Source organism: Scylla paramamosain, chromosome 22, assembly GCF_035594125.1.
Source record: "Scylla paramamosain isolate STU-SP2022 chromosome 22, ASM3559412v1, whole genome shotgun sequence".
Classification (NCBI taxonomy): Eukaryota; Metazoa; Arthropoda; class Malacostraca; order Decapoda; family Portunidae; genus Scylla; species Scylla paramamosain.
In genome coordinates this window covers 15,976,092-16,002,852 of record NC_087172.1, presented here as the reverse complement: position 1 = coordinate 16,002,852, position 26,761 = coordinate 15,976,092, and the positions used below count along the sequence as shown (strand labels likewise).

Below are 26,761 nucleotides of genomic sequence, written 5' to 3'. Positions count from 1 at the left end.
ATGTTAATAGAAGAAGAACGGTGACCATCTACCACAGCAGCAATAGAACAGTCAGAAAGGGAACTTGAGATGAAGTTACAGAGAGAAGGATAAAAGCTGTAGAAGGGTAGTTTGGTAATCAAAGCCTTGTGCCAGACTCTATTAAAAGCTTTTGATATGCCAAGACAACAGCAAAAGTTTCACCAAAATCCCTGCAAGACTCAGTAAGGAAAGCCAGATCACCAGTAGAGTGGCCTTGACAGAAGCCATACTGATGATCAGATAGAAGGTTATGAAGTAATAGATGTTTAAAAATCTTCCCTTTGAGGATAGATTCGAAACTTTAGAGAGGCAGGAAATTAAAACAGTAGAATGATAGTTTGAAGTATTAGAATGGCCACCCTTTTTTGGAACAGGGTGAGTTTAGTCAAACTTCCAACAAAAAGGAAAGGTAGATGTTGATAAAATGGAGTTGAAAGGGTTTGACTAGGCAAGGTGCAAGCACAGAGGCACGGTTTTGGGGAACAATAGGAGGGACCTCAACAGGTCCATAAGCCTTCTGAGGGTTAAGGCCAGCAAGGCCACAGAAAACATCACTGCGAAAGATCTTAATGGGTAGTATGAAGTAGTCAGAGGGTGGAAGAGTGGGGAGCAAGACCTGAATCATCCAAGGTAGAGTTTTTAGCAAAGGTTTGAGTGAAGAGCTCAGCTTTAAAAATAGTGGTTCCATCAGAGGAGAGGGAAAGATGAAGAAGTAAAATTATTGGAGATGTTTTTTGGCGAGGTGTCAGAAGTCACAAGGGGAGTCATATTTTGAAAGATTTTGACACTTTCTGTTAATGAACAGCAGATACTTGTTTAGGACATGCTGATAAAGGTTGGTCCGGTTGGACAAAGCCTGTGTTAACTTGTACTGTACAGGAAATGAATGGGTCAGGCTTGACTACTTTTACATAATATAGAGCTTATTTATCAATATGATATAGAACTAGATTTTGAAATGTAAAATAAAAAAAGACCTTTTTTTATGGGGTGGGGGGGGGTTCTTTTAATGTCAGCCCTATCTTGTATTTTACATTGTGTCAATGCCCTCTTGTAGGCAGCTGAGAACTGCACCCTTCCCAGCTGATGTGTTGTTAATGAACCCTCCCACACCTGTCTTGCTGAAAAATTATTCAGTATTGTCTTGACTATTCTATGAGTTTAAAGGCATTCTAAGAGAGGTAATTTTAGTAGATAATTAAGTAAACATGCATTTTCTCATCTTCAACTTAGCAAGTTCTGTAGTCTGTAGTGTATAGAATACATCTACGACATCCTCTTTATTTGTGGTGATACAGATATTTGTCTCAGCAAATGCAGATGTGGATAATTATTTCTTAGCCAACACAAAATTGTGAATATGGATGCACTATTTATCAGAACAGCAGATGCAGATTTGATGTTGAAAATTATGCAGGTGTTCTGCAGATGTGGACGTTTATATGCACCGTTTTTATAACTTGTCAGTCATGTGCTGTTTGCCAAGTTATGTATTGCCCTGTCACAAATCTTTTGTTTAAACCATGTCATCTTTTCAGGTATTGGGGCATAACAAACACACTCATTCAGGCTGCCATGGTGTAACAGTTAACACACTAGCCTTGTCATCTGGATCTCTCTCATGGTCTGGGGAAGCATAGTGTAATATTTCTACTTGTAGCAATGCATTTAGATGGGATGTAGATGTGGAGTGTTATGGAAAGTTAATTCACTGTCATGGTGTGATTTATGGTGGTGTAATGGAATAGTGTCAAGTGTTGCAGTGATATGATGAACTGATAGTGAAACCTGATTGATGAATTTTTCCATGTTAGGCATAATTATATAAGCTTTTATTGTGGACTGTGTAGACTACTATTAATTTTTTAATACCATTTCCTTACTATCATTGTCTGTTTATGACTATTGTTGGTCTCCCCTGCTGCCTCTCTGTTTACTTCATGTCCATTTATTATATACTGGCTGTGACAGCTCAACACAACTCAATACCAAGCCATTCAATTGTTGGTTTCCACTGCCAGACCTCACCACTGTCAGTGGATTCATGGATTTTTCCTTTTTACATTTGAACTATGAGAGTAAAGTTAGAAAGGCAGTGAAGAAGGAATTTCAGGACAAAAATAGTGGGAAAAGTTTGAATGTAATTGTTAAATATTGCATAGGAATATTAATTCTTTACTTGTAAGGTGACTGCCCTTCTCATTCAATCTCATAGTTTATTAAAACAATAAAATAAATAAATGAAAATAAAGAAATAAAAAAAGCAGGAATATGCTGCATTAAGCTTTCTATAACAAGAGAAAGATGACAGTAAAAGTGATCTATGAGAATAGAAAGAAAAGCACAGTCACTTTAGGTTGTGTCAGGTTGCAGAAATACTTCATTAGGCACTGTAAGTGTAGGATTGCACTGCACATTTTGAGAGTCCTTGATGACATGTGTCACTTGTCTTATCGTGGTTTCTGTTAGATTCATTAGATCCTGCCAGAGGTAATAAGGGTTTATAAAACAAATTTGCACACAGAATCATGTTATATTGTAGACAAACATGATACAAAATTACATTACACGTGTCAGCATACACACATTATATGTAATTATTGTAAATACATTTTCTATTCTACATTACACGAAGATGCATAACTTGAGCATTGCTCACCCTCCGTGTGGCCTGTGGCGGGCAACACCAACCTCCACAAATACACAGTATTATTTGGATTTCACAGTTTCACTGAACATTATAAGCAACATGTTCTCTTACAAAAATATTGACTTTGTGTCAGTCACTATGTATATAATGTTTCATACACTCAGTTTTCATTCATTTCTGGAAGATCTTTGCCTGCATGTCACCTTTATCTTTTTATTAAGCAAAATAAGTAAAGTTCAACAGATGATAGTTATCAAGTATGAATGGTCTGTTCATTAATAGTAGACTTTGCAGTTGGTCGTACACAATGAAAATTAATTGTCACGAACCTGTTTGATGTGTTAAATGTGTATTCCTTGCTGCAGGTTTGTGGTATGTGTTGCATCAGTCATGTGTCTGTTGGGAAAGCATCAGGTACATAATCAACCTAAGGTCCCTTTCAGCAAGAAGAAGAAGAAGAAGGGGGGAAAAAAAAGCCCAGAGTGAAAAGGCATATGGCTGACATTTGTTTATAGTACATTCATGCTTGTTGTTAAAATAATACACCAGCTTCATGTGTCAGCCATCTAGATGCATACTAACATTAAACTACATTATAGACAGTGATAATGAATCAGGATATATTTACACGTCAGCTTTTACATCACACATTATTAGAAGTATGCATAACCATTTATCTTAGTACACACTAACAGAACACCTAATGGTGATTTATAGGATACACCTGAGAATTTTAATTCCAGGTTGAGATCTTGTGAACTGGCTCTTCTGGAAACAAACAAAAAAAAAAAAAAAAAAAAAAAAAAAAAAAAAAAAAAAAAAAATACATCAAGACAACTTAAGACAGGCCTGGAACCAGCATGAAGGGAAGCCAGGCAGCAGTGTTGGCAAGGTATGTGTGAGAGCTGTAGTAAAGGCTCTATCGCTTCTTAATTAAGATAACTAATTTCTTATTTTCCATGGACAGTTTGTGAACAAAGTGCTGTGCTTAGAAAATTCTGTTATGTCTATAAAATTTTAGGATTTGTGGTTTCACTTATGAAAAAACATCAGATTTTCTGTTGAGAGAAAATATTCACTGAATTTTTGATGAATTAGTTTCTCAAATATTTCTAGCAGCACTTTTAAATCTTACAATAAATTGAAGACCAACAGTGGACTTAAGTCAATGGAATTTCATGCTTTGACACAGCATTTGCTTTGTAGGGGTATATTCTATTTTCATTATATATATATATATATATATATATATATATATATATATATATATATATATATATATATATATATATATATATATATATATATAATTTTATAAAGCTGGGCATTTCTCCCACCTTTAGTGGCACCCAAGATAGGACAGAATGCATTGCTCCATATTCTTATGCAAATTATATTTTATAAATTGAAAATGGCCCACAGGTTTTGTACTATAGTCCTGGTCACAGAGACTGAAGGCTGCATCATCACATTCTGGCAACTTCCCCATCAACACTGCATCACAACTCATGCTTGTGGTATGTTTTAAGAATACTTGTCACTATTAATAATATCTTTTAAGCTGAAATAATAATAATAGTGTCTGTATATATTAGGAGTGGTACTTCTAAAGTTGTGCAGTTTCAGGAGAGTTGGTTGTCAATGTATGATGAAGCAGCCTTCACTTCCCATCATCATGACTACAATGTAGAATGATAAAGATACATGGTAATATTTTGGCTTCATATGTTTTCTGGCAGCAGGTCCCCTTCCTTAGCTGGTGATGGTAATGTTATGTGCAGTATTATGCAGCCCATAGGACGACAATAGGTTTTTCCTTAAAGATATTCCTATTATTACCCTACACCAATGCCCAACATTATCACTATGTTATATTAACTTTTGCTATGTCACAGAGGCTGTAAAATACAGAAACTTGTTCAGCTCTTTATTAACCCTCCAACAACTCAAATTCTCTGTTTTGGTGTGAAAGAAAATTTAGCTGTTGTTTTGAATTTTGTCATTATGTAAGGAATTTTTTTATTGATCTGAAATATCTGTCCATATATCAGGCTGGCAGTCCCACACAGGGTGGCCCAAATATACTAAAGCATATTTAGTAGCATAAAAATTTGCAGTGTATGGCCTTAAAAACTCTTATTAACTCACTCATTAACTAAAATCTTGGACAGTATTGCAGTGATAATAAATAAAACCACACATCATAAAACAGTAACTATTTTCTAAGATGTATAGCTTAACATCACACCAAAAGTCTTTGTCCGTTACTTTGTATAAAAAGTTAGGTGAGGTGCGTCGTGAACAATTACAAAATAATTCAGTGATGCTACAAGCACACCGGCTGCTTAAGATTGTAAAATCACAAAGGCAGTTAAGATGATAATTCATGCAAAGAATCACCTTTCCAGTATCAGTTTTTTGGGCGAAGGTAACAAGTTACAACAGTTTACTCTTTCTTCTCGTCTTCCCGGTTGTCAGTAATAGTGCCAACAATTTGTGCGTATTCTGTTTTCTCATCAGTCTTTACATCAGCTTTCTTCTCGGCTTCTCCCTTACTGAGGTCCAGTTCAGCATAAACCACCTGTGAAGGACAAGTCATTTCAGCTTTATGGAGATGAAATTTCCTTCCATGTAGGGAAGAATGCATGATATGCAGCCATTCAATAATACAATATCAATTTAGTTAAAAAGTTTCCCTTTATATAATAAAAAAAAAAATGCATGATATAAAATCATCCATTAATATAGTAATAAATTTGGGGGTAAGTTTAAAAAAAACATTCTCAAATGGTTTCAATTATCATGACATATAATATTGGACTGGGGAACACTTGGGTCACTAATATATAAGTTCCCAGCCTTGCTTTCATTTTATTTGTTGAGACAATAAGACTTTTTTTTTTTTTTAGGGTATAAATCATAAGTGCAGGATATTTTCTCCTGAACCAGTGCAGGTGATGCTTCTCGACGAAGTTGTCTAGGCCAATGGTTCTTAGCCTAAAAAAGCTGTGATCCCAAATCCTGTCCAGATTGACCATGGCAACTCTTATTTGAAATTCAAATTAGATTTAAAAGGCAAGAGTAGATGTAGGCTGCTTTTTCACATCAATTAAATTCTGTCTATGATTTGCTTAGCCATAGATGTTAATGACTTTAGGTATTTTATACTCAGGATCATTACTTTGACATTTTGAATAGATACATTGGGGAAAAAACTGCACACATCCCTGGTGACCCACTGAAATGGCCTGGCAACCCAACTCTGGCCCGTGACCCAGGGGTTAAGAACCACTGGTCTAGGCCATCTCGCAACCCAGATCACTATGCCAGCCTTTTAGTGCTGAAAAATGGACAGTCTGGGAACTTGTAGTTCACATGTAACTTATAAGATTAGTGGAATCAGAAGATACTTAATAGATGAAAGTGAAGAAACACATGAATAAATATTTCTCATTTTGTAGGGAGTGTAAAGGGTTTGCAAGCATCTATGAGAGCCACTCAAAGTTATGGATTCATAGACATTCCTCAATAGTACTGGCATCATGAATGAAGGAAACTACTTTATGGGTATACTTGGTGATTTTTCATTCAATTATGATCGTCAGGTATTTTGAAATACTTATCGAGTCACTACTCTTACTGATGTTTGCTTCCTTTGCAGAGGCACAAAGGACATCCATTCTTACTGAGGGGCTCTCTACAAGTTTGATCATTCTTTGTGGTTTGTGGTATTTCATTTGAGCTGTATGTGGAACAAACAAGCCGGGCAACAAGTTCACTTGCTATCACACAAAAGAATTTGTCAAGTGTGATGACAGACTACTTTGAGAGATTCTTGATGATGTGTATGTAGGATTGTTCCTCATGACAAACCCATCTTAGAATTAGCCTACATCTCGAACATGGTTAGTGCAACACATGGCATATTTCAGGGGGAGGTTTCTATGGCTGTCTTGTTGTGGTGGCATTTTCCTTTATGGTAAAACTACTTACAACAGAAGGATAACTAACCATCTCCAAAATTGTTTAAATGCAAGCTAATACAGAGGAATAGTTAGTGACAAGCAAAGATTTAGTAAAAAATTAGTCTTCCATGCTTCTTTATAAAAACACTAAATCATGCTCCACACAGACACAAGGCTGTGCATGAACAGTGGCTGAAATGAACTGTAAATGCAGTGGAAGTATAAACCTTTTTGAATTGTCAAAATCCTATAGGCTTTCACTTAAGTATCAAGCAGCAGTCTACAAGTCATGTGTAAAGGTTGAGAGTGCTGCCAGGAGTGTACAGGAGCCAGCAGCTGGTTTGCTGCCAAAGAGAAGGCATTGTGTATGTTCTTCTGACTGCTGCATCTTCCTGACTTTGCTTTTTTTTTTTTTCATGTAGGAAGGACTGGCCAAGGGCAACAAAAATCCAATAAAAAAGAATGCCCACTGAAATGCCAGTCCCATAAAAGGGTCAAAGCAGTAGTCAGAAATTGATGAATAAGTGTCTTGAAACCTTCCTCTTGAAGGAATTCAAGTCATAGGAAGGTGGAAATACAGAAGCAGGCAGGGAGTTCCAGAGTTTACCAGAGAAAGGGATGAATGATTGAGAATACTGGTTAACTCTTGCGTTAGAGAGGTGGACAGAATAGGGGTGAGAGAAAGAAGAAAGTCTTGTGCAGCGAGGCCATGGGAGGAGGGGAGGCATGCAGTTAGCAAGATCAGAAGACCAGTTAGCATGAAAATAGCGGTAGAAGACAGCAAGAGATGCAACATTGCGGAGGTGAGGGAGAAGCTAAAGACAGTCAGTTTGAGGAGAGGAGTTGATGAGACGAAAAGCTTTTGATTCTACCCTCTCTAGAAGAGCAGTGTGAGTGGAACCCCCCAGACATGTCAAGCATACTCCATATATGGACGGATAAGGCCCTTGTACAGAGTTAGCAGCTGGGAGGTGAGAAAAACTGGCGGAGACGTCTCAGAATGCCTAACTTCATAGAAGCTGTTTTGGCTAGAGATGAGATGTGAAGTTTCCAGTTCAGATTATAAGTAAAGGACAGACCGAGGATGTTCAATGTAGAAGAGGGGGACAGTTGAGTGCCATTGAAAGAGAGGGGATAGATGTCTGGAAGGTTGTGTTGAGTTGATAGATGGAGGAATTGAGTTTTTGAGGCATTGAACAATACCAAGTTTGCTCTGCCCCAATCAGAAATTTTAGAAAGATTAGAAGTCAAATGCTCTGTGGCTTCCCTGCGTGAAATGTTTACCTCCTGAAGGATTGGACGTCTATGAAAAGACGTGGAAAAGTGCAGGGTGGTATCATCAGCGTAGGAGTGGATAGGACAAGAAGTTTGGTTTAGAAGATCATTAATGAGTAATAAGAAGAGAGTGGGTGACAGGACAGAACCCTGAAGAACACCACTGTTAATAGATTTAGGAGAACAGTGACTGTCTACCACAGCAGCAATAGAACGATCAGAAAGGAAACTGGAGATAAAGTTACAGAGAGAAGGATAGAAGCCGTAGGAGGGTAGTTTAGAAATCAAAGCTTTGTGCCGGACTCTATCAAAAGCTTTTGTGCAGCGAGGCCGCGGAAGGAGGGGAGGCATGCAGTTAGCAAGATCAGAAGAGCAGTTAGCATGAAAATAGCGGTAGAAGACAGCTAGATATGCAAAATTGCGGCGGTGAGAGAGAGGCTGAAGACAGTCGGTTAGAGGAGAGGAGTTGATGAGACGAAAAGCTTTTGATTCCACCCTGTCTAGAAGAGCAGTATGAGTGGAACCCCCCCAGACACGTGAAGCATACTCCAGACATGGACGGATAAGGCCCTTGTACAGAGTTAGCAGCTGGGGGGGGGGTGAGAAAAACTGGCAGAGATGTCTCAGAACACCTAACTTCATAGAAGCTGTTTTAGCTAGAGATGAGATGTGAAGTTTCCAGTTCAGATTATAAGTAAAGGACAGACCGAGGATGTTCAGTGTAGAAGAGGGGGACAGTTGAGTGTCATTGAAGAAGAGGGGATAGTTGTCTGGAAGGTTGTGTCGAGTTGATAGATGGAGGAATTGAGTTTTTGAGGCATTGAACAATACCAAGTTTGCTCTGCCCCAATCAGAAATTTTAGAAAGATCAGAAGTCAGGCATTCTGTGGCTTCCCTGTGTGATATGTTTACCTCCTGAAGGGTTGGACGTCTATGAAAAGACGTGGAAAAGTGCAGGGTGGTATCGTCAGCGTAGGAATGGATAGGACAAGAAGTTTGGTTTAGAAGATCATTAATGAATAATAAGAAGAGAGTGGGTGACAGGACAGAACCCTGAGGAACACCACTGTTAATAGATTTAGGAGAAGAACAGTGACCATCTACCACAGCAGCAATAGAACGGTCAGAAAGGAAACTTGAGATGAAGTTACAGAGAGAAGGATAGAAACCGTAGGAGGGTAGTTTGGAAATCAAAGCTTTGTGCCAGACTCTATCAAAGGCTTTTGATATGTCCAAGGCAACAACAGCAAAAGTTTCACCAAAGTCTCTAAAAGAGGATGACCAAGACTCAGTAAGGAAAGCCAGAAGATCACCAGTAGAGCGGCCTTGACGGAACCCATACTGGCGATCAGATAGAAGGTTGTGAAGTGATAGATGTTTAAGAATCTTCCTGTTGAGGATAGATTCAAAAACTTTAGATAGGCAGGAAATTAAAGCAATAGGACGGTAGTTTGAGGGATTAGAACGGTCACCCTTTTTAGGAACAGGCTGAATGTAGGCAAACTTCCAGCAAGAAGGAAAGGTAGATGTTGACAGACAGAGCTGAAAGAGTTTGACTAGGCAAGGTGCAAGCACGGAGGCACAGTTTTGGAGAACAATAGGAGGGACCCCATCAGGTCCATAAGCCTTCCGAGGGTCTAGGCCAGCGAGGGCATGGAAATCATCATTGCAAAGAATTTTCATAGGTAGCATGAAGTAGTGAGAGGGTGGAGGAGAGGGAGGAGCAAGCCCAGAATCGTCCAAGGTAGAGTTTTTAGCAAAGGTCTGAGTGAAGCTTGTGCTCCTAGGGCTGCATTTCTTTTTCTACAAACAGTGCATGAACCAATTTGTGAAGGCTCAAATGGTCATGGTTTTCCCATAGGAGAGATAGCAAGGCAATTATGAGCACAAAAAAAGCAGTGTCACTCTGAGTTAGATGTGCTAATTTTTCCAATCTACATTGGTCATCTGCAAGAATAAAAAGGCACCAGGGATGAGATAGAACACCAAAAAGATCCGACTGGTAATTCAAATTAGAGGATGCTTCACTAGTGCATATAATTCAGATTGACTCTGCTTTTGGTTGGGTTCACCCACTATTTTTAGATAAAAGAAATAAAGCCTCTGGGATACAAGCAAAAGAAAGATGGTAGGCCACCAGTCAAAAACATACACCAGTCTCTTAGGACAGCCAATAACCAGCTGCTGGTGCCTATACACTGCTGGCAGCACTCTTCACCCTACACTCTACCAATACACTACTGCCTGTTAGAAGAATGTGAGGCCAAAATTCGCAGGGAATTTTCTTCTGAATATCCTAAAATTTCCAATGCATTTTATAGTTTGTAGTGTACTAACAAGCTTGGAAAAATAGTTAAGACACTGATTTTGCATTGTGGCAGCACATGCTACTCAGAGAGTGCATTTTGCTCAAGGCCTCTTGGCAAGCATAAAAAAGAATTGGGTGGGAGAAATTGACTTATTGCCATTGCAGGTGCATCTCTCTTCATGCCCACAGCAGGAGTGACCAGTGCTAAGTAGGCTACTAGTGTCGGTATTCATTGTATCTTTGGTGATGCACAATCAGCTTTTTTTTTCATTGCGTTCTGTTCATGCTGTGGTATGTGTAGTGATGAGTGTGAGGTAGACAAGTTACAGTGACATCATTCACTCAATCATAGATCTTCATATGCTGGGGTTGAATGGTGTCAATATAGTAAAACATGTTAATTTAAAAATGTAAAACTTCCATAACTTCATACAAAGATTTGTCAAGGGAGGCAGTGTGGAATGTTTTTTTCACAACCAATGATGCTATCCCACTGCTGCCCTTCTGCTGCCTTGCTGTAAGAGTCAGATCAGAATCCAGCTGCTTTTGTAGAAAAGCCAGTAACTGGGTAAAGATAGTGGGATGCCATCACTTTGGTTTTGAAAAGGCAATTTCTTGCTGCTCCTTGGCAAATTTTCACATAAAGTTCTGGAAGGTTTCCATTTTTAAACTCTTTTGCTATATCAACACCATTCAAGCCCAGCATGTGAAGAGCTATGATTAAATGATACCACAGTGACTTCTCTGTCTCAGTCATCACCACAGCAGGAATAGAACAAAATGTATTTCATCCTCAGAACAGGGATGAAACGAATCACCAGACACAATGAACACTGACACTGGTAGCCGACTTGATAATTGTTGTGGGTGTGAGGGAGCAGAGATGCACTTGAAATGCTAATAAGTCAATTTGTCCCTGGTTTCTATGCTTGCTGAGGGGCCTTTAGCAAAACACACCTCATCCTCTTCTCTCTCTCTCCCTCCTCCCTTGGCACCCTCACCTTTTTTTTTTTCTCTCTCTATCCCCTTTTCCTTCTCTATCCCTCTCACCTTCCCTCCCTTCTCTAGCCTCATAATTTCTCCCTCTTCATCTATGCCCCCCTCCTCTAGCCACCCCTCTTCTCTTCTCTCCCTGCCCCTTCTCTCTCCTCTCATCTCCCCTCCCCCTCTCCCTTTCTCTTCTCTCTGGGTATATACAGACCACTGTCACTCCTGACAACCTCTCACTTCTGGAGCCCTTTCACCAACAGTGATATTCACACCCCCCACACACATACCTGTCATAGCATGATGGAAAGCAATCATGGCAGCCAAAGCATGAAGCACAACATCAATAGATTACCTGTATTTATCTACTCGCAGAGTTGATTAGTCTGTTGAGAAAATAAAAGATTACATGCAAACACAATAACAGAAAGGTTCAACCAAGAGAACATTCTAAAAGTGCAACATACAGCCCTTTCCATTTAAAACTATCACTGGATGGAGGCAATAACAATGGTAAGAATTCATATCTATATGAATGCTTTATAGATATCCTACCTCTTTCATTTCAAACTCGTTAGGTTCAATTTTGATTTGTGGGATAATTGTTTCTTCAGGAAGTATTCCTTCTGTATGCTTGAAAAGGGAAAACCTCATGAGCAGTGGAGCTTTTATGTCAGCAGGGAAATTTTGCAAAGTATTGCCAAATTCATTCACCAGGGTGAAGGGAACTGAGAGCAGAAGTAATACCTACACAATACATTATTTCATTAGAGAGTGGCCGTCCTTGGTTTTCCCCATAAAGAGATTTTACTTGGCAGTAAGTGTGAGAAATACCAGTTTCTTCAGGCAGACGAGTGACCTCGGAAAGCTTGCAATGAAATAACCTGTGTTAATTTGCACTTCTCGTCAGTTATTATGACCTCTGCAGCTTGTAAAGAATAGATTAATTTGTATGCAGTAAACTCGCCCTAGCCATAAAAAAAAACTGGGCAGATAAATTTAATGTGACTGACGACCAATTTGAGTTATAAGGGGTAATGGGAGTACAAACCCTGTGTGCTCCCTGCACCAAATTTGATTCCTCTTCCCTTTGAGCCTGGATGCATCTGATGGATCTTACCTGTTTGCAAGGTCATAGTGGTGAAAATATGCAAGAAAACAAGTTCAGATTGTTTCTACCAGAGAGAAATATTTCTGAGTTTAACTCCTGACCTCTGAGTTCTGACAAGTGCAGTGACTACTACTGTGCACCATCAAGATGTGTGGTGGTAGTTGTCACCTTGAGATGGTGTGTAAAAAAAGTAAAGTAGAGGCAAGGAATGCAAAAGGGAGCTCCTTTTAAATTGGGTAGTGTGTGTTTTAAATTACTAGAGTGACTGGAAAAGAATGTGAGAGATGACTGAAATGTGCAGTGTAGCACCTTGCAAGGACAGGAACAAATAGAGCATTACTATGGCCATTCCATCCCATTTACAGAGTTCAAGCAACAAAATACACAGCAAGTAACTCTGATGAAAGGTTTTTAACTTTAGATAATGTTTGCACTGATGGCTGCATTCACTTAAATGCAACTCACCAGGTTCTATGGCTCTACCAGTTCCACTGCATAGGCCTGCACAGGTACTTCTGGACCATTTCATACCTCAGTCTGTTTCTTATCATCACATTAAAACACTCAGTTCTCATCCTCTTCTCTAGTTAACTATGATCCCTGTCTGTTTCTTCTCACCACCACATTAAAACACTCAGTTCTCATCCTCTTCTCTAGTTAACTATTTGATCCCAGTCTGTTAATTAGTAGTAGACTGAATACCCATCTAATCAATCTTTATCTGTTAATTAGTAGTAGACTGAATACCCATCTAATCAATCTTTTGTTTACTTTACCCTGTCCTCTTTCACTGACCAGGCATACACATAATTACTCTTTAGATAGGTCACTTGTTCTTAGTGCCTTGAAATATTTGCTGGTGGGTGGGTGTTTCCTTGGGCAGGAATGTTGCCCTAGGACACAGACATACCTAGATGAAGCATGTCATGTTTATTTTGGAATATTGAAAATATGCTTGAGTATTTGGAAACGTAGCATTTTCTACTTATCCTTATCAACCTTGTCTGTAATTTTGAGGAAGAGTTAATCAGCAGTTATCCACATTGTGATGATAAATCTCCTATGTAATGCATTTCAATTAATATTGCTCTTTGGATAATAAAATACTTTGCTGACTTGATGGGGTAAAGTGGCTGCAGACAGGTAAGCCTGATACAGCAGGTATCACGCCAAGTGTTTTAAGCAAGCTGACACTCTCCACAACATGTGTGTTAACAAAAAAAAATCTATGTAAATGCCCATCTGTTGTTTACATGAGAATGAATAATAAGAAACCAGTGTAGTATATTATCTATAATAAAATAAAAGTTTTCATTCGTATATCTTGTAAGCACCAACCATAAAAATATTTTAAGCAAAAAAATTACCTCTTTCTCTTCTGGATTATGTTCCTTGTTGCTTGTTTCCTTCTTGATCTCATCCAGAGTGAGGGATCTCTTCTCCACATCATCTATCTTTACATCCTGGAATCATGAAAGTAGATTTTTTTTTTCATTAACTATCAATAACAGTAATAAATTCTGGTTTGTCTTTTATGCTGAAATGAGGTTATTTGCCCTACTTGATCATGTTCAAGTCAAAAGTTCATGGAAAAATTATGTAAAGCTTTATAGTGTGTGAGATTAGATAACATTTAATGTTTAAACACTACCTAAGGCTGATGGTTTGAATAGACAAGTTATCACTTGCCACTTTGTCATGAAGACTTAAAATGTTCCTGAAGAAAAATTTATTTTTTGGAGAGGGGGGTGGGCCCCACAGTAAGAGATCCCTTTGGAAACGAGCTATCAAGTTTCTCACCAAGTTGGAATAGAAACTTAGAAAAATAACTGAACAGCAACAACTTATGGGGATTCTACTTTGGCTAAAACAAATTGCTTATTATTTAATCATGTTTCAAAGAAGGTAGAGAGGAGATGAGAGAGTTAAAGAAGGAAGAACATTCACTTTAATAAGGAAACCGATGTGTAAATCTAGTGGAAGATTATTAGATTGAAATCAATGGTATGACTAGCTAAGGTAAAACAGGATGGCATTAATTTGTGGCTACAAGGACAATATTTTCTTTGGAGAATAAACAGAATTCTGCAAGCAATGCAAAGAGGGTGAGGAAAGCATGTAGATGACAATGATGAGGATAGGTATGAAAGCAGATGTTTTAGAGCAAAAGTAGTTCAAAGAGAAGAAATATTGTATTGCACAGTTTAGATGAGTGTGAAAGTTACTGAACTATGTTCAATAGTTCAGCAGTTAGCTTAATATTGGCAAAGGAGGGAGATGAATGCCACTACTGATTTGACTAAAGATGCTTGTTGACTGGTAACTTGTAATGATTTGGCTGTAAGGTCACTGGCCACCTTAAGCACAGGAGCTGTGGGAGGGAAGTACTTGCTTGAAAATTTGTGGATGCCTTTCCTGACATTTCAGATTGAGGTAGATGCAGTTGGGAAGAAAATAGTTTCTTAGCTGAAATTTGAATGTGCAAGTTATTTTCTTTAGAACTGGTGAGGCCCTCTTAAAGTCTTAAAGGATATCAAGGCAGGGAGATGGCCAGGTGTGTGGAGTTGCGTCTAGCATTGCCAGGTTGCACAATTAATGCATAAGGCTCTGGTGCAATCTTGGCTCTAATAAGGAACACACTATGATGTGAAAGGTCTATTACTCAGGAACATGGTGGTGAGGCACTACAGACACTGAAATATGTTGGCATATCAAAAGATGGTGTGAAAGATGAGGGAGGTTGAGATAGATATGAAAGGGAGGAAAATAATTGCCAGTCAGCTCTGTCAAATTGCCAAAAGGTGGGATGGGGGTGTGAAACAAAATGAGAGAGAGAACAGGAAAGTGGTCTCAGAGAGTTCACTACGTTGAATGATGGCAAGTAAAAATAGTTAAATTAGTCTGGTAAATAACTGGAATTCTACATTTCCAGGAACTTTTTGACATATTCTTGGATACTTTCTTTTTTGTATTGGAACAATTGCTGATCATTGACAACTTTTCCTTATATGTGTAATGAGTAGATGGAATACAGAGTACATTCTAAGGAAACACACTCCAAAAAACCACATGAACCCATCAACAAAATCTCATTTACTATCCTGTAGGTGATGTGAAGACTTTAAAGTTATAAGTTATAATAATAAAAGTACACTCTTCCAAGTTGTAATGTATAAATTATATCACCTGATCCGTCTTTGGCTTTTTGAAGACCTTTGTAAACTGTCCAAGTTTGTCTTTGAGGGTGACAGGGTGGGTGGCAGCATGGCCTCTTGCGCTCTCTGTGTCGCTGCTGGAACAGGCACGTGTCAGTACAAGGTCAGTACTCAGGAGATGCATGTTGGTAGTGAGAGATAGAGAAGGATGAGTAACAGAATAAAAGGGAAAACTTGGTGGTAGTACCTGCATTTAACCAACCACCTGCATTTAAGTTACTGAAGAGGTGTGATTTTATCAATCTTACAGAACATTTATTATTTCATGATTAATGATAATGTATGGGACTGTAACCCATCAAAACCTAAACCTTACCTCAGCTTCCATAACACATTCAGGAGGAGATTGATGACAGCAAGTAACAAGTATTTAAAGGAAGTATAAACCAGCCAATAGTCTTTCTTTAAATAACTGGAATTTTGTATGTCCTGAGTTATTTTACTTCTTAAGGATTTGTTTGAAATGTATTAAAATTTATCTGTGAAGGGACCATGGAGGCTAATTATGAATACCTCAAAATATGGCTAAGCCTAGCTTAGTTTGAGGAGTATTTCATATTACTACATCAAAGAACACTAATCATTTGTGATCTGTGCACTAACCGACCTGTCAAAGTTCTTAGGCTGAAACATTTTACTTTAGGTTTATGTTACTATATATTTATATACTATCCATACACCAGGTTGGTGATCACACATGGGATGGCCCATACATTCACATACACATCACTCTCACTCTTTACTCAATCAGCCTCTTGTGTAAAGGGAAAGTCGTGGGCCACTGTACCATATCCCAGGATGCCAGGTACAGCACAGCTGGCCACATACATCCACATAAAGCCCTGACTGCACACACTGGATTACCCCTGCACCTGTTTCCCATCCTTTACCCACTATAATCCTGAGCCCACAGGAGATCTAGGGTATTTTCTATAAAGTGCCTTGCAACCTAACTGGGTCCACACACTAATTGGGAGTACCAAGTGTGCCCTCACCCCCTCCCACAGGTCAATGAGACTGCAGATTTTGCATGCACTACCACTGCTACATTCATCTCTCATCACACACAATTGCTCTGTTTGCTGCACAGTCTTTCCTTTCATTCAGTGTTCTGTTTGCACAGTTCATTCACTCCAGGTGTGGCATTCCCCTTTTAATATTAATGTTACTGTGCAGGTCTGACACCATTCTCTCAACTAGTTTACTGTTGTTCATTCCTACCACATACCCGCCCGCCCGCCCGCCCACACAGACACACACAAACACACACGCTCTTCAAATGCAGTTTCCAATTAACCTTTTTTTTTTGCATCACTCCCATGTTCCAACACCAAACAGCACAGTGGGCACCAACCACTGTTCCCTCATACCCAGTGTCCTATGTTTAAGGATCTTTCTTGGTCCATCAAGTACTTCTGCTTTTTTAAACTATTCTAGCACTTTTTTTATATACTATCCATGTTGTTGTTACTGTTAACATAAAACAAAGGAAAAGGCCTCTTACACACTGTGTGGATGATGTCCAAGTACTTGCACTATTTATTATTAAATAGTGCAATTAAATCATTTACATCATAATGTAATGATGTAATTGCATCATTTACATCATGTAATTATGTAAATTGTTTTTAACTTTTCACATGGCATAAGTACAGTAATTGCTAATGCACAGGCTAAAAGCAACAGGGGCACCCTTTGTGTTGCCTGCTGGCTCACCCCTATATGTAGGTGAAATGGGGCCCAAGTGTCCTTTGTGCATTGCCACTTAGCGCATGACTGGTCCACACCTGTCTGTCTGCCTGTGTCACTTCTTAAGTCCCATCCACATGTTTAAGATTCCGAGTCTGGTAGGCAATAAGGTGTGTGCAGGCCCACTGGTTTTGTTGTCCAAATGAAGTCTATGCCAGTCAGAACTGAGCAGAAGCCAGAGTAGGTTGTCTGTATGCATCTATTTTAACAATGCACAAGCAAAGTTGTTGAAGTCCTATCAAATTAAGAGTGACTTTTTTTCTCTCCCTCATCTAGGGGACATTTGTTCCTTGATTACTAGCATTAATGGCATCACTCATGGCTCCATTTTAATGGGAAACTCTGCACATCTTGGCAGCAATGCAATAGCGCCCAACAATGTTTGGTCTAGTGAAACTGCACACCCACCAGAACCTGTGAGAACTTTTCTGGTCTGCCCACATACACAAGAAGCAAGCCAGTGGTCTGTCTGGTTGTGGTCTATAAAGACAGACAATAGGCAAATTTGCACACAAGTGTGGACACTGCTGTGTGAAAGATTATAAACATATGCAACAGTGGGAATGTTAAAAAAAGGGCACCATGAAATATTACTTACATATACAACACCATGAGGAGGACTGAAGCAGAAATACCAAATAATTACAATGATTAAATTATTGTACCTCTGTGTGAAAGGGAAAAATTTTAGTTCCTATAAAAATTTGAAGCAGATCAATTAATGGTGGTGAAAATATATAATGCAAGGGCATACTTTAGTTTGCACGTACATCTTGCCTACATAGTTTATATAAATGAAAATATGATATTTTTAATATTAAACTATGCATTTTCACTATATATAGTGAAAATGCCTAGTTTAATATTAAAAATACGATATTTTCATTTATATATAGTGAAAATGCCTAGTTTAATATAGTTTAACTATATATAGTGAAAATGCCTAGTTTAATATTAAAAATATGATATTTTCATTTCTATAAACTATGTAGGCAACATGTACGTACAAACTAAAGTATGCCCTTGCATTATATATTTTCACCACCATTGATTGATCTGCTTCAAATTTTTATAGGCACTAAAATTTTTTCCCTTTCACACACAGGTACAACAATTTAATCATTGTAATTATTATCATTTTTTTTTTATTTATGTGATTTCTGTACACGAACACCACTTCCAATGTGGAGTGAAGAGTTATCCTTGTCATCTCTTGTCATAAAACCACTAAGGACATCAATATCAAAAGGTACAGTCAGTGCAAAACAATATCCTCCACACTAAGCTGCTGAATACCAGTGATGTACACAGGCCTGCCCAAACACCCACGATACTCAAAACAAAACTGGGACTCACTGTTCCTCCCTGATGTCCTTGGCCTCGGGGTCAGGCGAGCCGATGGGTGCTGAACAGGATGCAAGATGATGAGTCCAGAATTAATGAGGGATCAGTCTTGTGTAAAAATTCTAAACTTCCATTAATTCTCAATTTAATTTTCATTTAGTGCATTCAAGGCATCATGCACTACATAAAGATGTCAGTAGATACATCATGAGAGGATGATGAAAAATTCATATTCCATTAAACATTTATTAAAATTCTTAGTCTATCACTTAACTTTACATGGGTAAAAACAATGTTCATCCATGTCAGATCTTTGTGACAACCACCCTTTGATTCTGTGGAGTATAATTTTGCAAGGCTTACTGGTGAAGAACGGATTCAACAGAGTATTTCCCTGACAAGTCTAATTGAGATTCATTGCTTCCCTAAATCTTTTAACATTCAGTTGTCCTTAAGTTACTTTGAATTGACTGGTAATGTATTTTAATTTTCAAATTATATCAAGCATTTTTTGCCATCTAAAAATATATATGGACAATATTATGTACAAGAATGTGACCGATATTATACTTCTTTACACTTTAAAATTATCCTTGATAAAAATGAGGCGGCAAGTTTGCCAAATCAGCGAGGAGGACTAGACTGTCCTTTGTCCACTGGGCCACAGCACAGCAAGGCAAGGCAGCACGGACACGGGGCTTGGAGTTGGTGGAGAGGGAGGCACGTGTTCCAAGTCAACCAAGGCCCCGAGTTTATGCTGCCAGGGTCCTTTTATACTGTTTTGTGGACATCACATTACAGAGAAAGCCCCAGTGGCTTCTTCCAAAAACAATAAAGATTACGTGAGACTGTACATCATTGGTTGAGCTGAGATGGGATTGGAACACAGCTGATCCTCATCTCATTTCATGGAACAAGTAAAGCTATATGTGACCTGTGATGTCTAAATGTGGAATGACTGAAACAGCACACTTATCAGCAATGAGGACTGGCAACATCGAAGGTCTTAAGCTAATCAGTGATAGTGTACACACACCATTATCCAGTGTATAAATATAGCATTCTTTCAGCACACAATATATGCCCACTTCAATACTTACATCAAGTGTCCCTTGATGATTTACACCCTTTCTAAGGCACAATAACCATTAGCTGTATAGCAATAACTTCATGTATCCCAGAAAGGCTGCATCACCTGAGTTACAACTAATGAAAGAAGCCAAGTTGGAATGCATAAAATTAATGCTGTGCATCCGTTAGTTAAGGTGGTTTGGGAGTACATTATCTAGAGACAGTAAGTGGGGCAGACACTGAGGACTCTCCTCCAACACTTTCATACATGCTTTGAATGTTTGCAACCTGTGCTAATGTTCTCCTGAATGAGTAAAAGCCATTACTAGGTGAAGTTGTGTACTGACAAGAGATTCATCCAAGCATTCACTTCATATGACAAAATTGTTCACACATCTGTATTCTTTTTTTCATTGTTGACCTCATCCACTTGTGTCTGTTCCAAGTTCCCATTGCCATTGGCCACTGTGTTCTCAGTCTTGCCATTTACGTGGTCTGTGGAAGCCTTTATGGCATCGTTGGCCGTGCCATTGTCAGTTTCGTTGCGTTCTGGGTCTTGAATGTGGGCTTTGCTCTCGGCTCGTGAGGCTGTGGCAGACCGGGCCGAAGGTTAGTCAAGGAAATTTTGGGCAAAGGTGGCTATTTTTAAGATGGGGAAAACCATCTTTATATCTATGACCAAATAAATCACTTAAATTTATGCCAAACAAGATTATGCTACATCACTGCTAGCATGGCCAAGTATAGAAGTCAGCCAAGTATGGAAGTGAATGATATGAAGTTGCAGTGAAGCTACAGCTGAAGTGTAAAGATTGAAAAGGCAAAATTACCTTTAAGATCTATAGAAGGATTAATGTTAACTAAATACAAGACAACTAATTGCATTGACACTTCCTTATAAATAGACAGCTTTCTGGCTGCCTACACCACCGTTGCCCTGCACCGCCACACCCTTATACTAAAGGTCACATGCACTGTGTGTCAGCTGTGTCTGTGGCAGATTCACTGTGTTAAAGCGTCTTTGCAATCACTTAATGAAAAGCTTTATTCCGTGAGAAATGAAAGAAAATCTGAAACTCATTTTACAAGGCAAACAATCTCTTTGCAAGCCAAAGCACTTGCACTCAGCCCAAAATCCTGAGCATTCATGTCTTTCATGGAAACTGACAATGATGGTAACTACATATTACATTTTCTGCTTTATATTAGAATAACTTTTTAAAGGATATAAAATTTCTGAAGAAGTCCATACATCATGCAAGTGATTTGGCCATTTTTCTTTCCAGTATGTATGTAAGGACAACAGACAGTACAAAGTAATGGGAAGCTTAATATTTAACACTTGTTAACATTAACAATTTTCAGGTAATTTAACATAGTATCATTCTCATGATGTATCTACCAACTATGCCTTCATTTGTCAAAATGACATCCATGCACATGCATATTATCTGGCTATGCAGAGATACTTGTGACTTAAAGAATATCAATATGAAATATAATTCCTCTTTCTCCCTTTGGGTAACTAACCCAAACAAATCAAATACAAAGATGATAAAACTTCAGCATCATAGATGCATGCAGTGAAATTTTGAAAAGAATGAAATCTTATTCATGCCCATGCATTTCCCCATATTTTATGGCTAAGTTATATGTAACAAAACCTATGATGGCAAATTTGCCAAATAATTGTGGTTAACATTCAATGCAGTAAACCTTGCCAAATGTCAAAGGTTTGAAGGGTGTCATGCATCACAACTGTGTCTATCACTAGTCAAATCTTGCTGATCTCAAAATATCAAAGGTACGTCAACTATTTATCAGGTTTGGAGACTGCATTTTTTTTTTTTTTTTGCACTTTTTTTTTTTATAAAAAAAAGACACCAACTTTTCCATCACCTAACAATGAAAATAAATACTTATGAAGAGACAATATGACCCAGGTGTTTCACACTGCTGCAAACTTGACTTATACTGATGTAACCATGAACTTAACATTCATTCTGATGGATTCAAATATCCCTCTCACTCTGCTCCTCCAATAAAAGCACGACAAAATCTTAAATTCAAAGCTAATTTCATCATACTTTGACAGTGAAAATAATTATTTTCACACCAGTGCACTTTTCTCATATATATTTAAAAAATGTACTGTTTAGGGCAGGGATTCTGAACCTTTCCTCCATCATTAACCAGCCCTTGACTAGATTATTTCTCCATTTACCCTTCCTTTTACTTCCATACTCTCTCTTCCTCCCCCTCCCTCACATGTGCACCTGTCTGCCTGCCCACCCACACACACCCCACACTTAGTTAGCATTCTCTCCTTTTGATAAAATTAAACTTACTTGATTATTCAATTATCAGGTACATCAGTCATTTATCCCTTGCCAGGTATTTTTTTCATCCCCAAGGGGTAAATTTACCCCAGGTTGAGAATCATTGGTTTAGGGTAAAACAAAGCATTACCTTAAATCAGGATAAAACAAAGCATGAACTCAAATCAATCCCAAATCAGGCCTAAACCTAGAAATATTGTCCGAGCCAAAGTTGATGCAGATAAAAAAAAAATAAATAATGCAATGGTTGTCATCTGAAGCATAATCCTACACTGCTACTGGTCTGCATCCACTGGGCTGAAGCAACAGGGTGGACACTTTCAGACATAAGCAGAAGCAAATCAATGGTATGGATGTGGCATATCTTTTTACCTCTATGGTGGCTGACTGAACCGCTGGTGGGCAGAATTCGTCATCTTTGAAAAGCTAGGAAAATATCTTAATCAGATTACAAAATAACAGGACCCAAGAGATACTTGCTAAAAAAGTTTGCTATTTCCTCTTCATGTGTTGCAACCTCCTAGCAGGACAGTCTCTGACAAATAATTATCCTTCAAAGTCCATGGACACCATGGAGTAATACAATCCTTGTTTCCCTATGGCTCTTACGTCTATCATTCTCAAGACCAAGATACATGGCATGACCGAATAATTTTGAATACAAAGCTCTAAATCCAAGTGGGGTCAAGTAATTAGTGGAATGCCACATGAATCCGTTTAGGACCACTGTTGTTTTTAATATGTATTAATGACTTGGATAGTGTGACTAGTAGTGACATTAGTAAATTTATGAATGACATGAAGATACCCAGGTTAATTAGGTCAGATTCAGATGTTGTGGCCTTGCAGTCAGACTTGGAAAAGATGAATGAATGGACACAATGGCAATATACTTAGTGTAGGTGGAAGCAAGGTGAAGCAAGTAGGTGAGCTTGGAAAAGATGAATGAATGGACACAATGGCAATATACTTAATGTAGGTGGAAGTAAGGTGAAGCAAGTAGGTGAACAAGGTGAAGGATCAATTCAGACAGGATCTATCAGATAAAAAGTTATCTCAAGATGCTGTTGACTAGAAGTTTTCTTGTTCATGAAATCCAGACTTCTGCATCATTCTAACAGCCATATCTATCATGACTAACATTTACCTAGTAAAGTGCTTACATACTCTTGAGCAAGAGCTATTCCAGTATCTTGCCTGTCTCATAAGAAAAGATGTCCATATAACTAGCACTTGTCAGATGCTATGAAATGACTTGTAACATGAAAACTTCCTTGAACAAATTAACAACTAACCAGCCTCTAAACACTGAAAAAGTTGGCTAGTGAGCTCCTTTTTAATTTTTGGTCTCATGGTTATGAAAATTTTTCTTGCACAATGTGATATTGGTCTGATAATCTTATGACATCAGTCATAACATCAGTCATAAGATTATCAGGCCAATATCACATTCTACAATATCTTAAGGTTATGAACCAAGTACATTGCCATTTGTGTGATAGCCAATGAGGCTCAGACCATTTCTAATATCTTGGGAGAGACCAAGCAGTCTCAAATATTTATCTAACCACCTTTGTCAGTGATCCTTTTCCTTTCACCTATGCTAACCTAAGTCTTTATAGAAAAGTTTTGATCCAACTTGCACATTTTTGCTCCCTGGGCAGATAATCTAATATCAATTTGGTATTCATTAAAACTGAATCAGTAACCATGGCTATTCACTAATTTGTGAACAAGTACTTAAGTATTTTGTGAACAAATACAAGTTTACTTCAGTATTTTGTTAAGAAGCAGGCTGTGATGTACACACACCTCTACAGTGGCTTTGTAATAGTTGACAAGAACAGGTTCAGTGTTCATTTGGCAAGAAATCATGGAAACTACTTTCACTAAGATGAATAGCAACCAGTGCAAGTAAACAGTGATTCAGTAACTGCATTAACATACTGTGATAGTTCACTAGAAAACGCAAGCAGTTTTCACCATAAACAGAAAACAGCACATCTGTGAGTGTGAGGCTGCACAAACAGGTGAGACAATGCTTACCAAAGGTGTGTTACAAGTGGGCTAGCACAAAATAAAAAGTAAAACACTGAATTATTAAAAATGAATGCATTTAATTATGACAGTGTGCCAAGTGAGAAGGTGTCAAAATTTTAACACTGACCTTGACCATTTGAGGTTGCCAATTTTATTCTACTAAAAACTATGATGCAAGTGGATCAAATTCCTCCTGAGGTAGATAAAGATATCCAATTAATTCTTAAAAATCGCAAAAAAATACTTCTCCTATTCATCTATGTCCAACTAAGCATTTCCATTAAACTATTCCAAAGATCTCCTTAACCTCTTTATTGCATGGCCGTCAGAGGTGCCGACACCCTGTGTGTGTGTGCTTAGGTGGCTCGACTGGGGGCTTCTCACCTACCTCCATCTCAACACTAAGCATTGAAGTGAAAATTCCCACTCATTATTACAAAGGAAGTGCAAAGCTATAGGATTAACTCCTAGTTAGGTGCCATGTTGTCCATAGCTTGGTATACTTTCTACTGAAAACCTTAGTCTATTTTGAATCTCCCTTTCATGTTTCAATAATATTCCAATCTATTTTAATTGGTCCAAGTCACATGGATCAGGGACCACCCTTATGACAATCTCTATAACAAGGATCAAAGAAAATAGCTGGAATAATGATGAACTAGATAAAAGAGTGGGAGATTTAAGTCTAATAGTCACACAATCACACTAGCAGTGACGGCATCATAGCAACAGTGTGGCAATGAAGGGGTTAAGACAACCCAAATACAATTCCAAGAAAATGCAAATATTTTTCAGGTTGAATTGGCCGAGGTTTACTGCAATGAATGTTTCACCCAAACAGCAGTCAAGCCTGCAATTATATTCAAAGGTACCTCCCCAGAAACATGCACAAGTAAATTTAACAGTAAAATAAAGCTCCTCTCTCTGCCCTCCCAATGAACCCTTTCTCTACCCCAGAAAGAGGTACTCACCAAAGCAGAACATCTGGCGGTAACGTGCATAGCCCGCCGCCCCAATGGCCACCACCACCACCACCACCACGATGATGATGCCTGCGATGGCTCCTCCGCTCAAGTTGTCTGAGGCAAAGACACAGATGTCACAAAACTTCCTTTGTGCAGAGAACATCACCTGTGCTGCAGCTGCTAAACTGCAATGCCAGGTGAATCTGTCATGCAGCAATTTTCAGTAATTCCATGTGAAACTCAAAGCTGCATATTAAGTTCTCAAATATTACATACAAGTTGAACACATTGAATTAGTTCTTTACCTGATGCACACACACATGCAAAATGAAGACTAGTGGTTACATCAAGCATCATTTAGGGCATGCATAGTTTCAAGAAGGAAGATACCGTCGCTTCAGTAGAATAAAATAAATACTTCAATTTCTAGTGAAGAGGTTGATCAAAGAATTTTCCACAAGCCTCTGCAGGACGAGTTCATACACTGCGTGCCCCACCAACTTTTAACAACTTTTAACTCACATCAAGTGAAAGTACGCATGAAGAACAAATACCCAAAGCTATTTAAGAAAATATTAAGAGTAATTTCTCAAGTTAAGTTCATGCAACATGTTCCTTCTAACCCTAGATGAACTCTGGAACTTGCAAAAGTTTACAAACTTTACAAACTCTACTTTCCCATAGCTGTTGAAACAATATTACTAATTCTTGAGTTTGTTAGTACTTGAACAGTGTTGGACATACACATTCTAGAAATGTTAGTCAACATAGCAAGAACAGTGTCCGAGAGTGACAGAAGTAATATCACGAGAACATGACCACTGCTGGGCAAGAGTGACGCGAACACCCTGACTTACTTGACTCTGTCTCAAATTCAGACACTGATAACTCTGTGGGTGGAATTTTGGCATGGTTGCTTGTTTCAGAGACACCATCTAGGGGAGAGACAAGACAAACATTCAAGTAACACCACAACTGATGCACAGAAAGACAAAACCATCTTTGAAGAATTTAGTTTCAAAAGTGGAAGAAGGACCAAGTATTTGAAGATTGGTTGTGTAATCACACTGCCTCCCCAATGTAATACTTCAATATAGATTTTCTTCCTTCACTCAGTACCGAGTACCAGTCTGTAATGCTTTCAGGCACTACTATCAAGTCCAGCAAGGATACAGAAGTAAAAAATCTTGGCCTTTTCCATGGCTCCCCATTATATTATTATTAACCTGCCTACAAAATTTGTCCTACATCAATTTAACTTCAAAATCACAATGCTTTGTTGCCTCTCATCAGCAGACATTATTCTAAGCATTGCAAAGTTTGTATAAACCCTTGGGTCAAATCAAACGTTCATTCTACTGGTGAGGGTGTTGCTGGATTGGCCTGGACACTACTGGTGGTGCAGGTGTAGCATCATGGGTGGGGTTAGTTGGGAGACACGGCTTACCGTGCCTGCTGGATGAGGGAGTCACCACAGACACACAATTTGCTATTTTCTGTCTATGTAGTTATGTTAATTCATGCTAAGCTTGAAAAATAACTCGGATAACATTGAAATTAAGGACATGGGGACAAAAAAATATTACCACACCCCCACATAAGCAACAAAAACACTTCTCAAAAAACTGACAATGGACTTGTTATTACTGCATGTCAACCCTCTACATGCAAGGGGAGGTTAGCAAGATGCAATATTAAGACCACCACAAATTAACCAGAAA

At 38.4% G+C, this 26,761-nt stretch overlaps 1 protein-coding gene across 21 annotated transcripts in view; it reads right to left on the bottom strand.

The window, feature by feature from the left end:
• Positions 1 to 4,585: 4,585 nt before the first annotated feature.
• The window catches only part of LOC135111673 (fasciclin-3-like), a 66,626-nt gene continuing 44,450 nt past the window's right edge, over positions 4,586 to 26,761 (bottom strand). For 4 of the 21 annotated variants that reach the window (XM_064025229.1, XM_064025234.1, XM_064025228.1 and 1 more), the window contains 8 exons: positions 25,898 to 25,975; positions 25,047 to 25,154; positions 18,638 to 18,686; positions 15,504 to 15,609; positions 13,685 to 13,780; positions 11,958 to 12,074; positions 11,762 to 11,839; positions 4,586 to 5,252 (listed from right to left, as the gene is read on the bottom strand). In XM_064025229.1, coding sequence (XP_063881299.1) covers positions 5,118 to 5,252; positions 11,762 to 11,839; positions 11,958 to 12,074; positions 13,685 to 13,780; positions 15,504 to 15,609; positions 18,638 to 18,686; positions 25,047 to 25,154; positions 25,898 to 25,975 — 767 coding nt within the window. In that variant the 3' untranslated portion in view covers positions 4,586 to 5,117. Of the gene's footprint in view, positions 5,253 to 11,561; positions 11,593 to 11,761; positions 11,840 to 11,957; positions 12,075 to 13,684; positions 13,781 to 15,503; positions 15,610 to 18,637; positions 18,687 to 18,857; positions 20,285 to 25,046; positions 25,155 to 25,897; positions 25,976 to 26,761 lie in introns of those variants that run through there. The other 17 variants (XM_064025242.1, XM_064025250.1, XM_064025241.1 and 14 more) reach the window with 11 other exon arrangements.